Here is a 16,203-nt window from a genome sequence, read left to right as displayed (position 1 = left end):
GCTGCTCCAGCTGGGCTCACACGCCATCCCGTGGAGCCTTTTGTTTGCTGGCTGATTTGCATGTCACATGTTCAGCATCACCCCAAGGGCTGCTGTCCCGCAACACAGCCACCTGCGGAGTCACCGCAGCTCCCCGAGGCACACGGTGCCTTTTCAGACTTGTGTCTCAGGGCCAGATGGACTTGGGGTACCAACATCCCCTGTGACTTAGATGGACTTGGGGTACCAACATCCCCTGTGAATTAGATGGACTTGGGGTACCAACATCCCCTGTGAATTAGATGGACTTGAGGTACCAACATCCCCTGTGACTTAGATGGACTTGGGGTACCAACATCCCCTGTGAATTAGATGGACTTGGGGTACCAACATCCCCTGTGAATTAGATGGACTTGGGGTACCAACATCCCCTGTGACTTAGATGGACTTGGGGTACCAACATCCCCTGTGAATTAGATGGACTTGGGGTACCAACATCCCCTGTGACTTAGATGGACTTGGGGTACCAACATCCCCTGTGACTTAGATGGACTTGGGGTACCAACATCCCCTGTGAATTAGATGGACTTGGGGTACCAACATCCCCTGTGAATTAGATGGACTTGGGGTACCAACATCCCCTGTGACTTAGATGGACTTGGGGTACCAACGTCACTTGTAAATTAGATGGACCTCAGGTACCGGCGTGCCCTGTGAACTACATGCCCTTCAGACACCGGCGCGCCCTGTAACTAGATGGACCCGGGGTACCAGCGCGCCCTGTAATTAGGGGCTCACTTTCAAGAATGGGCCATTGGAGCCTCAGTGTCGCTGTGCAGGAGGAAAATGGGCGAGTGGGTGGGAAACAAGCCCAGGAAGGCAGCGCTGGCCTCAGCAGCCTGCTAACAGAGACCTGCCTGTGACAAACGTCCCCACCCATTTCCAAGGGCTTCCTGCCCAAGTGCCAACAGACAAAGCCAGGCCCAGCCCCTGCCCCCCCTGCAGGGGGCTCTCAGCTCCCGACCCTCTGTCCTGCGGCGAGAGGTGCCTCTCCTGATCCCAGCATCTGCGGGACCTGCCCTGGGCCAGGCAGGTGACCGCCCGCGGCTGTGCGGAGGGACTCCATGCTGCAGGTGCGTCTAGGAGAAATGGTGAGGCACTCAGACACCGAAGGGCTCGTGGGAAGAATTTGTTAAACAGTTAGGCGTCACAGGGCCTCTGAAATTCTAGCATCAGGACACCTCAAGTGTCAAAGCCCTGAGCTTGGCCGTAGAGCTGGTCCGACGGCCACCCAGGAGGAAGGAGGCCCCCAGGTCTGTGCGGGGCTCCAGGCTTACCGACCCAGCATCGTGGGGGCCAGGGAGGGTCTGGGCTGGGAGCCTCCACTCAGACCCCACCTGGAGCAGCCGGCCTGCAGAAACAGGGAAACACGTTCATGGCTGCTCCGCTGTTGCGTGCCCTCCGCCGTTGCCACGGGGACTGGTGCAGCCAGAGAGCCCCGGGGAGGCGGCTGGGACACACTGCGCTCGCCCAGCCGTGCGGCCGGGGGCAGGGGGCCCGCTGGAAACTGCTGAAGGAGGCCCCGGCCACGGGCCACTGTCCCTCCGCGCACGCTGCCGGTGGCCCGCCGTGCTGTCACCGCGTCTCCTCCCGCGGGTGCCTGTCTTGCACTGCGGCCACAGCCCTACTTTTAAAACCAGCCACCCCCCACTTAGGCACAAAGACGCTCAGGCTTGTGCTGAGAAGAGGAGGAACAGCGTTCACGTGCCGACGAAGCGTCACAACGGTCAACTGTGGGAACAGCTGCGTGACTTGGAAGGACTGGGGTTTTGGACACTCACTAAGCAGAAGGGCAAAGGGACGGCGGCGCGTGTCCTCTGCGTGTCGCCGGGGGCCCAGAGCCCCGGCACTGGACACAGCGTCCACCTGAGCCCTGCACGTGGCGGGTCACCTCCTCCAAGGGCGGCCGGCTACGCCCTGACCACTGAGATCAGCACTGAGCCCCCGGGGCCGAGGGCTGCGGCAGTGGAGGGGGAGGCCCACGTGTAGGGAAGGAGTCTGGCAACCACATCCCAGGGGCAGCTCACAGGACCCTGCCCACCGGGGGCCCGCGTGCCAGGCCCGCTCCTCAGCACGCCCTTACCCAGCACTCGACTGTCCTGCGGATCAGGGTTCCTGTGTCATTTTCACATAAGCCAACTGGGACTTAGCCCCAGAGCGCTGGGCCACAGGTCACAGGGCTGGGCGGGGCCCGTGTGATCGAGAAGTCTGCCCTCCGCAGACAGCAGCTGCTCAGGTGGGACCTGCCCGGCTCGGGTCAGCTCAGGGCCGCCGGGGCCGCTTCTCTCCAGCTGCACCTGCACGTGTCCCTCTTGGAGACTCGGGGCCCCAGACACACATGGGCCAAACCGCACTTACCGCGTCCCCATAACACGTCGTCCTGTCCTGAGTGCTTCCTGCCCCCGCCCCCCCGCCACCGCCCGGCAAACGCCCCTCTGCCCAGGTGACCCAGCCAGAAAATCTGGTGCCCTCAGCTTGGACGCTTCTCGCACACCCAGCACCGTCATCATACACCAGGTCCAGCAGACGTGTCCCCAGGGCCCCTGTGACCTCACCCACGACGTTGTCGTGTCCCCATCCGTGACGCGTGTCCCTCTGGACCACACAAACACCTCTAGAGCACCTCGTCTCCCCATACATCCCTCGAGCTGAAGCCGGGAGCTTTCAGAAGTGTCATGTATCACAATGAAAACTGCAGGTCTGAGCCCATTGCGCCCCCTCGTGAACCCCAGTGCTCCCGCAAGATGCCTCCTCCAGGAAGCCCTCCCTGCCTCCCCAGGCTGTCTGGGCCACTATGTCTCTCTTTCCAGCAGACTCCAGGCTTGGAGAGGACAAGACCTGTTCTGTATGGTTCTCTGTGACTCCTGGCACTAGCACAGAGCGGGAAGAGGGAAGGAGAAGGAAGGAAGGAAACGGGGCTTATAAGCGTGAGACTACAAAACCCACCTTGACAGCCACAAACAGACCCCAAGGATGTGCTGGGCATCGTGTCACCAACTCCCAGATCCAGGGCCCCGACCCAGAGATGTAGACATCCCACTGCTCGTACGCAGAGGCCCGGCTGCCGCGGCCTCAGCTTCTGTCTCTACGGCCGCTTGGGGCCTTGTCTGGCCACCATTTAAACCAGTTCCCGTCCCGACCCGTCCAGCGCCCATGCCCTGCCTGGTTTCTCTTCAGACCTCCACGTTCCCTGAGGTGATGTGACGTACAGTACACCATCGTACGGTGTACTGTCTTACAGTATGTTACATCGTACTGCTGCATACAACGCTATGCTATAACACACCCTACACCACGTCACGCTGTATCGTGTACTATACAATGTCAGGTAATATCAAATAATTACGTGATGACAAAATTATATCATGTGACGGTGCACGCGATGCGACACTGCCTGACCTGGCATCTTACTGGACGACGCTGTAGAGTGCGTCACATCACGCCCTGCCGCGCCATATTACATCGCGCTGCATGTTTACGTCCTCCTCCTCCATCTCCCCCGCTAGGCCGCACCTTCACCAGAGCCCAGTCTCTGTTCCGTCACCCCAGCATCCCCACTGCCGGCACAGGGCCTGGCACTTGGCCGCCCTGCGTTGGTACCAACCAATGACTGGAAAGTGGGAAACTGGCCTCGACTAAGAGCAGCTCCGTGAGACGCCTCGACCCCAGAGACAACAGGACGTAGAAGTCCTTGGCGTGGACACCTCGAAGCTACGCCGGCCCCTCCCCACTCCCCGGTTCTGCACTCGCGTTTGGCCAGGGAGTAAGCAGGCCAGCCCGGTCCACATTTCCACCCTCGCACGCCCAGCCCCGGCCAATGCTCACAGCTTCCAGAACCTGCGTGGGTCTGGCCCCCCAGGACCCCCAAGCTCTGGGCTCCACTCCCGTCCCAACTCCTCTGCCTTTGCAGGATCGCATCGTGTCGGCATTTTGGTTCTGACACTGACAGCTGCCCACGAACAGCCCTCGGCTCTGGGCTGCATCCAACTCCGGGGCAGCCAGCAGATCCCAGGAGGAAAGGGAGGCCCGTGCGCTGAAGACGCCAGGTCTCAGCCTCCCGTCCACTCTGCTGCGGGCTGTAGCAGTGGGAGGGGGTGCCCAAAAGAAGCCAGAAAATGCCTTTCTGGGACCGAGGATGAGACAGGAGATTCGTCTGCAGACGGGTCTCCAAGTCTATGCGAACAGAAGCAGAGTCTGTCTTCACGCAAGTATGAAGAGGGAGCAGCCCCGACTGTTATCACAGGGACTTCTTGAGCTGCGTTCTCCAAAAACTGAACTAGCCCCCGAGTGACAGCGTGTTTTCACTGTTAATAATTCATTGTTTCCAGTAGCAAGAGCGGCACCTTTCCACCCGCCGCGTGTTCTGCAGCTGGTCGCGAATCCATCCAGGATGAAGCCGTCACCACCCCTGCTTCCTCCCGAACAGGCGTGAGGACCGCGGCTCTGTCTTCAGACTCCTTCCTCATCCTCAGGAAAAGCACAAGCACCCGCTAAAGCAGGGGCTCCAGGCCACATTCCCTCTGCGGAGGGGGAACGTTCACTCGGCCATGTGACCCCCGGCCCAGATGAGCCTCGTTCCTGGACGGCAGACAGGGAGGGTGCATCTGACGGCCAGTGGGAGGACGGGCCTCTGTCGCGCGCTTCACTTTGGAAACACACAGTCTATCCATTCAGCAAAATAAAGCAAGCTCGTCCCTTCCAGGTAACAACACAGGATATACGACAGACAGAGCTGGAAAATTATTCAGATTCTTTTCCGGAATCGCCCTGTTGGAGTCTGAGACCCTTGCCGAGTCCCCAGACCCCCGGCCGGTTTCCTCTGCTGCCCATCTTCCCGCCTCAGTCCTCAGGCGCCATGTCTGCCAACCCACCTGCTGAAATGGGAGCAGCAGGTGAGCTGACCCTGCAGGGCCCCCTGCCTATTGCTGGTGACCCCCGAGGTTCAGCCAGGCTTCACGGGCCCTCGACCAGAACTGCCTGGAGAGCTGAGACCACGGGCCGGTCAGCGGACCCCCCGGCTCCCCGCATCCCACCACGAGCCCACCGCCGCTCTGGCCTGTGTTTCTCATCTGTGTCACAAGGCACAGATCAGGCGGAACCCCGACGCCGCTTTTACCTAAAACATCCTCCGATTCTCTCACGTTACGTCTTGGAGGAGATGAGAGTCCCTGCAGGCTTTGGCTTTTCCCAGCTTTTAACAGGCGTCCCGCTCGCCTGCAGAGAGCACGGTTTCTCAGCAGCTGGACTGCACGAGCACTTCCAAAGCATCCTCCTCAGTCTCGTTGAAAAAGCACAGCCTTCATTCCAGCTCCAGGGCTCACCAGCCCCTCTAACATTTACTCCGGGCTCTCAATCACGATGAAAGCACACTGCGTGCAAGACCGGTTCCGGGCACCTACACGCACAGCCGCCGGCCCACACTCACAGGTGCAGCACTGCATCCCAGGCGAGAACGGAGGGTGTGGCCCCGGCAAGCAGGCCGGGCCATCGGGGGAAACTGTGTGTGCAGTTGGCGCTGCCGCAAGGAGCCCCTCCTCCCCTGGGCCAGCAGCCTCCTTGTTCCGGGATTCCTTGTGCAGGTGCGGGCACCTGGGCCACTGGCCAAGCCCCTTGGGTGTCAGGAAGGCAGCGCTGACCCCACAAGCCGCCATGAACTCGCTGAGCCCTTCTCATGGACCCAAAGGCTCTGCCACGAGTTGAGTCGGGTGAGAGTCAAGCTGCCGGCCCCGCCCGGCCCCGTGGCTGCCCCTTGCACGGCCCCCTTCTCCCCTCCAGCCCACCTGGCACGCACGCTGGTCCTCAGAGCCCCCCGACAAGCACCCAGGTGAGGCGTCCCCTCCTCTGAAGGCCGGGCTCTGCAGATGTCCCTGTGGCCTGGGCCTCGCGTGGTGCTCCCGTCAGGGAGAAGCCTGGTCGGCCGTCCAGACGGCTGCGCTGCGTGGGCATCACAGCAGGGGTCACTCCGATCTCCCAGGAGCGACGGCATCACACTTTGCAGAAGGACATGCCTGCCCCCTTCACCTGGAGGCTGGGCAGAGCTCACGGTCCGGGGTGGGTCTTGGCGTCCAGCTGTCCCGGTTCCCAGCCCTGGGCCCGCACCCGACAGTGTTTAAAGGCATCGTTCTCCAAACGGGAGACGCTAGGATTTAAAATCACGTGTGTTACTTGAAATGAGCCCAGAGGGAGAATGGAAGCCGAGTGCTGAGGCCAGAGCTTGGATTAGACAGGACGCAGCTGGTGCTGCTAAGACCCAAGGGAGACAAGCCTCTGAGCCCGGCCCACCACCTGCCGGACAGTCATGAGCCAAACACCCCAGCAAAGAAGAGCTGAGGCCGAAAAGGCCCCCGGGAGGGGAGCAGACACGGCCGGTCTCAGGGCAGGAGGGACGCGCAGCGCACGCAAGAAGCCACGGCCCCGGGGACCACGGGGCAGGCGTCTCCGCGGGGCGCAGCGCGTGTGCTTCCTCTAAAGGTGATCAAGCACATCCTCCCTGAAGGGAGACGCACACACGGGTTAGAAATACGCTACTTAAGGATAAGCTACCGAGAAAACGAAGAGTGAGAAAAGGATTTTTCTGTCCTGCTCAACTTGACTAGATGACGTGGCCACGAAGACTGAACGTAACCACCAGTTTTCTCTGTGTGCTCTGAACGCAAAAGTGTCTCCTGGGAACCACTGTTCACTCACACCTGACGTCCACGCCCAAGTTCACTAATTAATGCCCAGGAAAGAACCACCCGTATAAGGAAACCCACTGCATCCACCTTTCAGGACAAACACGGACCATGTCTGACGGGGACAGACGTGTCATTAGCTACATGACTCTTCACGAAGTTCTGTACAACCCTGTGCAGAACAGGCAAAGGAAATGCCCTTTGAACTCCGTCACAGGGTCACATCTCCCTTTGTTGGTAACAAGAGGGGCGCACAGCGCAGCGCCAGGAAGCCCCACGGCGAGAAGCAAAGGCAAACGGTCCTGGGATCTGCAGGGGCACCGACACGCGGGCGGAAGGCTGTGCGGTCTGTACGCGGCCCATCCTGCCGGCCCCGCCCACATTGCCACAACACCACTAGTAAGATTCCACATCATCTTCTAAAACCGGAGCCACAAAACGTCCTTCTAAGTTCAAACTCTTCCTGCTAACACGGGGTCACGTCCACCCCTAGGAGGACCCCGCACTGGAGGAGGCTGCTTCTCCGGGTGGCAGCAAACACGCCCTCAAGGTGGCCGGGGTCGAGGTGCCACTACAGTTTGGTATTTCTGCCGCCAAACGCTCGGATCCTATGGTCACAGACTCTTCTCCGTAATCCTTTCCCTGTACAGCATCAGGTACATCCACAACATCACAAAATTATTTAAAATACAAAAGAAACGAAGTTTTAAAATCATGCACGTGTGTCATCCATTTTGCACAAGCAAGAAACACCCTGGCTGGCCCAGCTGTGCTGGTTCACGGAAATGTAATTCAGAAACTTGAGTATTTAGAGGGTTGGCGATACGACACTCAAACCGCACGTGCAATTTCCCCCTCGGTACCTGACGTGAACACATTTCAAATGACCAAGGAAGCAGACTTCAAATAATCAACCTCATTTCCCACAGAAAGCAATAAAATAAATGAAATCCATTGTCGTGAATCTATTGTCACAATTCTAAAAGATAAAAAGACTTCATTCCATTTCATTCCATTCAGAGCACCCTTAAGTTCCAGCAAATCCAATTTTGAAAGTATTACTTCCCAGCACTGGAATGAATTGCCAATTATGGAACAATTGTTAATGCATTTCTGGGTAAAAAGTGATAACTGATGTGGTCTTAAATATATTCAATAATCTCTTATGCTGAGGAACGAGGACCATAAAATGGGTGCTGTGCAGGGAAAGAGCCCGTGGTCACACAGGGTGAAGCCACTGACACGGAATTCCGCTCCTTTTCAGCCAGCGGAGTGTTTAGAATGGAATCTGCTGACTTCCTTTCTCCGGAACCCCGGAGAAAGGCTGCTCTGCTCTGCTCTGCTCAGCTGGACCCCGAGCTCCACCCGTTACAGTGAAATGAAGCCTAGGAGGCACGTGGGCTGGGGGCGTGCGCGTCAGCTCTCCACAGGCTTTCTGGGAAGTAGCACAACTCCGCAAGGAATTCTTTAACCAAAAATTCTGTTCCCCAAATCATTCCTTTCAGCAAATCAGAGTTCCTAAGGGCATCAAAATATCCTACAAGGAAAAGCCAACAGCAACCAAAATAGAGAAGAGCTACAGTTTGTTCCACCAAAGAGGGTGTTACGGCTATTTTTATGCCCTGTTGACCGTCACTGGATAAAGAAACTTTAATAGACGCCATAAGGTGATACCTCAATGGACGAGAACTAAACGCCCAGATCTCTAAGTCAGCCCAAATACCGTGCTGCATTGTACACTGGGGTGAAAATGTAGGTTTCATTAAAAATAGTTCATATATTTAGCCACATACAGGACTGGCTGAAACAAAGGGTCATTTTCCGCTGCGTCTGGGTCGGTGCATTCAGCCACTGCACTTACAAACGACCATAAAGCACGAGAGTCCTTCCCACTGAGTACTGGAAAACGTGAGGCTCAGGTTCTGTTACGTTTCCTATATTTTTCTTACTGGGCGGAAAGACTGTACATGTTACACAAGTTTTCAGTAGCTGAAAACAAACGTGGGCTGCAGGGGAAAGCAGCCTTCGTACACACCCCACGTTCGGTGCTTTGCGCTTTTCATTCAGTGACACACACCAACCACACGCTGAGACCCCCCCACCCCCAGAAGATCGCAAAATGCGTGAGCGGGTGACGGGCTGGGCTCTAGGAGGGACGCCGAGGTCAAGCACTGGGCTACTCAGACCTTCGTCCCGTGCTCTCGTGGGCCAGGTGGACACGGTGAAGCCCGTGCGAGCTGCTGGGCTGGGACGGGACGGAAAACCTCAAAGCACCAGGGCATCGTTTTGTCCACACGGGCTCCTCGCAGAGGCCGGAGCCCCGCCCCTACACCACCTTCTATCCGAGCGAGCAGTGCGGTCGCCACCCCCCACCCCCGGGAGGCCAGCCACTCCCCTCCAGGCCCCACCCGATGAGTATCGGGGTTCTGGGGAGACGGCTGTCCTCGGAGCAGCTGCCCCCCCCCCCTGCCCGGGCGGGTGCGTGCGCTTGCGCGGAAGCAGCCTCACCTGCCGCCTTCGCAGCGTCCGCCGCTGTCGCGTTCTGGAGGTTGGCGCGCACCCTGAAGGTCACCGCTGGTCCCGAGACCCTGGAAGAGACCGTTTAACAGGCGTGAGAACCGCTCAGCACACGGGCCTCCTCCCTGAACGCCACACGCACCCCAGGCGCTGCTCGTCCACACGCGACCTCCGCGGGGGTGGCTTTGCGGGGTCACTGTGACTCTGTTCCCAGATTCCAGGAATTCTATCCACAGGCTTCGCTTTTCTAACACACACACGGCAGGGCTCTTACAAAAAGTTCAAATCAACCCCAATATCCAACAATAACAAGCAGATACTCTTGCAAGGGAAAAAGAAAAATTGTTATGGAAACTGTTTTCAGTATTCTGTTCCCAAGGGAGCCGCAGGAACCAAAAGCAGAAAGGAAAGAGACGGGTATTTTTAAAATTCTCCTGAAAGGAGCTGTTTAAAAAACTTATTGAAATCTTTAGAACTACTCAGTAAAAAAATAACTGGCAGGGGGGTTTCCCTGGTGGCGCAGTGGTTGAGAGTCCGCCTGCCGATGCAGGGGACACGGGTTCGAGTCCTGGTCCGGGAAGATACCACATGCCGTGGAGCGGCTGGGCCCATGAGCCACAACTACTGAGCCTGCGCGTCTGGAGCCTGTGCTCCGCAACAAGAGAGGCCGTGATAGTGAGAGGCCCGCGTACCGCGATGAAGAGTGGTCCCCGCTTGCTGCAACTGGAGAAAGGCCGCATGCAGCAACGAAGACCCAGCACGGCAAAAATAAATAACTTAATTAATAAATAAATAATAATTAAAAATGAATATCCGGTAAAAAAAATTTTCAAAGCTTTTTAATTACTGTGTTGCACATGACTTTGAAAAGTACATCCCCCTTTTAACAACTGATTCGTCTGAAGGGGGGCAGGGAGGCCGCCTTTGTCAGGACTGTCCCAGCTCCGCATCTCCTGGGCCATCATCTCCCGGACACAACCCCCAGGAGCTGGTGTCGAGGGGGCCGGAACGGCACGGGCCGCTCAGAGGTGGCCCTTCCCGGCACACGCGTGGTTTCCAGGGGCTCCTGGCCGTCACGATGCCCCTGGCAAGGCAGTGCTCTTCTTGGTGATCGGTGAGGTTCCCCACAACAGGCTGTGTTCAGTTCGACTGCCCTCCCCTGGTCCAGGGGCTGGGCCTTCCTCGCTGATGCCATGGAGTCTTATCAGTATGCACAGATTCAACCACCGAATAACACCGCCGAGAACAAAACCACGTGCCTGCCATCTGCTGAGCCTCCGTGCGCACGGGAGCTTTGCGTGTACCGTGTTTAATCTCTCCAGCAAAGCAGGCGCCGTCGCCTCCATTTACGACGAGGACCCTGAGGACCCAAGGGCTGTCCTCCCTTAAAGGGAGCCCAGCTGAGTCACAGGTGACGCCGCCAGGCCGCCCGTCACCTGCATGTTCTAACCCGGCCCTGCCCCCTGCTGGGCCTCCCACCCACTCCACGCCAGTTCCAGCGTCTATGACAGGATCATTTCAAAGGCGCTCCTAATAAGGGTGATGTAAGGAAAAGTGCACGAGAGTGAGACTCAAGTGAAAGGGACCACGCTTGAGAAGAGTTACGTGGAAAGGACAGCGACACTCTCAGAAACGGCAGAAACGCCGCTAGCAGGAACCAAATCACCAAGTCAGGTGTGTGCCACGTGCCACCTCCTCTGCATCCACTCTGTCCCCTCCCCTCCTTCCCGAGCGCGTCATCCAGAGGCCGGCCCGCTGCTCCAGGTCGTGGGAGCTCAGACCTCGCCTCCACGAGCCTCAGGGCTTCTTGGCATTCAGGGGCTACCTCCACTCGTGACCCTCAGGCGGCCTGGGTCCTGTCCCTCAGGCGGCCTCTGGCCCAGCTCCCTGGCCAGCCGAGTCCTCTGCAGAGGGAACTGCGGAGCCCCCAGGGGTAGCATGGCCGTCGTTCCAGCACCTCTGCTGTCGGACGTTCCACCCAGGAGCCTGGGCCTCGCCGCAAGCACAGCGAGCGCTCCTGAAGCAGCTCCTGCCGTGGCGCCCACAGCTCTGGTGGCTCATCCAGCCACGGGGCCTCCCGGTCACCTCCCTGTACAAGGAACGTCACCACGTCCGGCAGCAGCGCCACCCTCCCTCTCCACCCCCGCTGTCGCGGCCGAGCCGAGTCTTCCCGGGTCCCGCCCCCCCCCCCCCCCCGCGTGTGGCACCCGGAGAACCTGTCCGACCCTCCGTCCACGTCGCATGCAGCACCCTCCGTGGACTCCCCAGGCCCCAGGGTCCGAGGGGATGCAGCAAACCCCTCCCCGGCCCCTGCTGGATGCTCCCGGGGTGGACAAGGGGGCCTCCCTGCCCCTGGAGACTTCCTGCCGCGGCGTCTTCCCCCCTCGCCGTGGGAATCGGGTTCCGCCCCCTCAGTTCCAACCCCACTTCCACAAACGCTCTGAAAACCGTTGCTCTGGGACCTCCTAGCAAGTGCAGCGACTGCTCGATGTCTGTGCTTGAATTAAACGTTAATTATTGTACAGATCGCTCGCGTGACGACGCTTCCCGCCGGCGCCTGACACGCGTGTGGACGGTGGGGCTACGTCTGGGACTGAGTCCCGACATCTAGCGCAACTGCTTCCAAAACTAGGAGAAAGTCCTTCCCAACTCGAGCGTCCACACCCACCACCAACGCACTAACAGCAGACCCACGTGGCACGGCTCTGGGTTTACGCGTGGCTTCTGGGACGTGTCTAATCTAAACCACATCTGCAGAGTTTCAGGCCCGTGGGACCCCCCAAATCTAATCTTCCCTCCGGTGCCGACAGTTTTCTCTAAAGATCTCACGGACGTCCCTGGATTCCCAAAGACGGAGCACACAGGGGTTGTTCACCTGCCCCAACACTTGCGGGACCAGCAGGAGAGGCCGACGGGGCACCAGGGCCCTCCTTCCTTCTGGGACGCCACACACATGCCTCTGGGATGCACACATGTGACCCCGGGATGCACAGCCGTGACCCTGGGACCGCCTAGCGTGGAAAGCACGCCCTGAATGGAGGGTCCGTGTTGCCGTCACCAACTCCCTACCTGACACCCGGTCTGTGACGGCCCAGCCCCTGTGCAGCTGAGCCCTGGCCCTGGCACCAGCGAGGGAAGGGCCACCCCGCTGCACGGGGCATATCCAGCCCCTTATGGCCGAACACGACGTGAGCTCGGGTGCTCGCTCCCCAGTACCTGCTCTAACGCGCGGGGACGTGAAAGCCTCTGCATAGAGTCTCCGCTGCACAGCCGCGTCCTGTGTCGCCATCTGTCACCCTGCTGAGCCTTAACCTCCCAGGCCTCGGTTTGCCCGGCTGTAAAACAGGGGCAGTTCTGGCAAGTCGCCAGGGAAACAAGACAGGAGGCAAGTAAGTACGATCTCTGCTCCAGGAAGCTGAAACACGTCTTCCAGAATCCTCCAAACCTGCGGGGGTCCTCACATGGGGAGGGAGGTGTGGAGGGTCGGCGGTGGGCACAGGACAGGGGGGCCGCGTCCTCGCCGGGCTCCTGCAGGGTCCAGCTGACCTGGCCTGTGCACAGGACCTCGTGAACACGTCAGGCCGTGAGTTCCTGCTGCGTCTTCAGGAATCGCCCTTCGTCAGCGCGGTCGACCACACGGAAGGGAAATCACACCGCTTCCTGCCTCACGAGGACTCACGAAGGGGGACCCGAAGGGGGACCCGGGATGAGGCTGGCGCCTGCGTTCCCTGAGCTGGTTGAAGCCCCACTGGCTGGGAGTCCGCGAGGCCCTGCAGCACCGCCCACCTGACTAAGAGCCGCATCAATCAGCACCGCCTCCTCGGACAGCCATGATTAGATTATAAAATCACAACCGCGGTCGTTGTGCGTCTGCCGGCGTAATTACACCAGTGTGCTGATGCCGTTTTAATGGCCTCTAACGATGTAATAAGAAATAATGAAATTTGCTTGACAGCTACATAACCATTAACAAAACATATGAAGCATAACTAGTACTTCCATAAACACGCAGACGATCCTGGAAGTGCCGCCTCGTGGGGCAGATTCCTCTCCTCTCCTGCCACGATGACCAGCCCTGAGAGCATGCTGGCCACGCGGTCATCCCCCCAGGCCTCCCCAGGTCAGTCCCTGCGGCTGGTGCGTGTCCTCACGTGCTGGGTCCTGGGGGCGACACACAGGACGTGCATGTGTGGCATGGGACACCACACACACCCCTGCAGACCACGTACAGCATTAAATACTCAGACGTGCGAGACGAGCGTTAACTGGGCAGGACGGGGGTTCCCAAGGGGCCTGGGCACCCAGAAGCAGGCTCGAGGGCAGACGGGGGGCTCCAGGGCCGGGCGAGGCTGCGGGGAAAGGGCCGCTCGGGGGTTTAGTCGTGCGAGGGCCCTGGACCAGACTCCCAAAGGCTGAAAGAGCGGGGTGCAGCATGGCTCCGGGGGAGTCGGAAGCCCCCGTCCCCTGAGCAGGAAAGAGACTGGCAGGTGATGTCTACAAAAGAGCTGGTCTGGGAACCGGCCCAGCTTCCGAGGCTGGAAAGCCCCCAGGACACCCGTGCCCCCAGAGTCTCCAGACCTGGAGGGACTGAGCCGCAGACCCAGGTGGGGGCCAGGGAGGGGTGCCAGGCAGGCTAGGCAGCGTCCCCTGAAGGCCCCCGGCCCGAGCCCCCCCCCGGAGCCCCCCAGGACTGACGCCACTTCCCACAACTCCCTTTCCTCTCCAACCCGCCCTCAAACGCTCCCGTGGCAGCAGTGGGGGGGCGCGCAGCCCCGGCCTCCATCCCATCTGGAAGGTTTCTAAGAAACAAGGGGCGGCAGGGGGGCAGCAAAGGGCACGTCTCCAGGAAACGGCCCGGGGCTGGGACCTCTGCCTTCCGTCTGCTGCCTGGTCACCACGGAGGGTTTTGCTAACGGAAGATGATGCAGGTTCAGTGAACACAGCCCCGCGGGGGCCTGAGGAGTCCCACCCTAGAGCTCATTCGGGTGATTACTTCTGAGGTGCGAGGACGGTCTCCCAGCACTGCAGGCCGCCAGCAGCTCCTGGAAGCTCCGGTCTCAGGACCCCTCTGCCTGGTACTTGAGGCCCTTAGAGTTCTCGCACGAGGTTCTTGCCTTTGACGAAGGAGGCACCCACTCCCTCCCTCAGCCCTGGGCCACATTCAATGTCCCCTCTACGGGGGGGGGTGCAGTGTCACTGGGGGCCTGGGGTGCCAGACCCGCCTGTACCATCACTCATGCCGCCAAGCGTGGCCGCCATGCGTGGCCGTCACGCGTGGCCGCCAAGCGTGGCCGTCATGCGTGTATTCCGTCATGCGTGTTCCGTCGTGTGTGTGTAACATGCACCCACGCCGTGCGGTCAGCGTGCCAGGCGTGCTTACGCAGACGTGCAGCAGGGACCCCTGGACCTGAGCTGGGCCCTCAGTGGCCAAGCCCGTGGGGACCCTGTGGTGTGCGCAGCCCAGGGGAGCTGCCCACGGGAGCCAGGCATGGGGCAGGAAGCTCCAGGGACCCCCTCCTCCTCCTTGAAGGGGACAGTCAGAACCTCCGGGTCAGGCCGGCTGTCCTGCTTACTGGGCCACGCGGAGACCGTGACAGGGCCAAAGGGCCTGTGGAAGTGGCCACGGGCAGCAGGAACGGCTCCCCGCTGGGCTGCGTGAGGCCCTCCCACTCCAGGGCCTGAGTCTGATGACCAAACCCTCCTGGAGGTCCTGCACGCCGGAGCGGTGCCGGACGCACAGCCAATCAATGCGATTTGACAGAGGACAGCTGTAACGGACCCTCGATGTTACAGGTGGGAATACAAGTGGCTTCAGGGGCCCGCGTGCGGCTGAACGGAACAGACATGGACGCTCTGCCAGCGGGTGACTCATCTCGCACCCGCCCCTCCCGCCGCCCCTCCCGCTCCGAGGCCACGGCCCGTCCCCGGAGACCTCAGCAGCCTCACGGCACTTGGGCTCCACCTGGGTCCCCTGTAGTTCGTTCTCCAGGCGGCTGGAAAGGCGCCTTCCTGGAGAACATCCGCGCTGGCTCCAGCACTGGGACCAAGGCCACCTGGGCTCCGGGCCGGGCTCCCACGGCCGCATGACCCTCCCATGTGGACGTCCCCCCCGTGGGTGGGGTCTCCTGCCCCAGGTTCCTCCCTCCTGGCCTCATCCCTCTGTTCGCGGGGACGGGACGGAAGGCGCCTGACCTTCTCTGGCTCTGTCTACGTGTCCACCTCTGCTGGCAGCTCAGCTCCCCAGAGCAGGAACCCCGCCTGCTCTCCACTCCACCCGGGCACTCAGCGCTCGGTAAACATCTGTGCAGCGATAACCGTCCCCGTGGACCACCACGTGCGCAGAGCTGTCAGAAGAGCCTCATTAGCTGAGGGCCCAGCCCCGAGGCCCTGGCTCGCCTGCGGGGGCCAGGCCGTCCTGACGGTCTAGAGCCTCCTGGGTGGTTCCTGGCGCAGCAGGGAGACCTGAAGCCTGGCGGGGTTCTTTCAGGGGACTGTGGTCCTTCTGATGATGCTCGGGTTTCAGCTGCTCTTACAGAAACAACCTGAGCCCCGCTGGGCCTTTCCTTCCTCTTCTTCCCTCACCAGTTTCTCTGTGACACAATTAACGAAGCCCACAAGCGCACAGTGGACCCACCAGACGGAGAAGACGCCCAGGGCCCCGCCCACACTCACGCGATGTCCGAGAAGACGCCCGCCGGCATGTCCAGGAGACGCGCCACGTCCTCCAGCACCTCCGTCCCCTTCTCTGGGCTCAGCGGGCTGCGGGGAGAGCACAGGGTTACGCGGCGGGCTTGTCGCACCCGAGGAGCAGGGACCCCCGCAGCCCACCCTCCCGCCCTGCCCTGCCCGGATAGCTGCCCCGGCTGCACCCCCGTCACATCAGGGCTGGGCTGCAGCCAGCCGGGAGCAGAGGCCTCCAAGCCGTGATGAACCACCTGCATTTTCCAGCAAGAAGACCAACACCACAATGCGA

General features: G+C 60.2%; 1 protein-coding gene across 1 annotated transcript in view; it reads right to left on the bottom strand.

Moving 5' to 3' along the window:
- The window catches only part of PTPRN2 (protein tyrosine phosphatase receptor type N2), a 673,487-nt gene that overhangs the window by 394,966 nt on the left and 262,318 nt on the right, over positions 1-16,203 (bottom strand). Inside the window, 2 exon segments of the mRNA XM_060156261.1 lie at positions 9,222-9,301; positions 15,903-15,989. Of these exon segments, the coding sequence (XP_060012244.1) occupies positions 9,222-9,301; positions 15,903-15,989 (167 nt within the window).

The sequence above is a fragment of the Lagenorhynchus albirostris genome, chromosome 8, assembly GCF_949774975.1.
Source record: "Lagenorhynchus albirostris chromosome 8, mLagAlb1.1, whole genome shotgun sequence".
Lineage (NCBI taxonomy): Eukaryota > Metazoa > Chordata > Mammalia > Artiodactyla > Delphinidae > Lagenorhynchus > Lagenorhynchus albirostris.
Note: the sequence above shows the minus strand (reverse complement) of the source record. Positions and strands in the feature narration are given on the sequence as shown.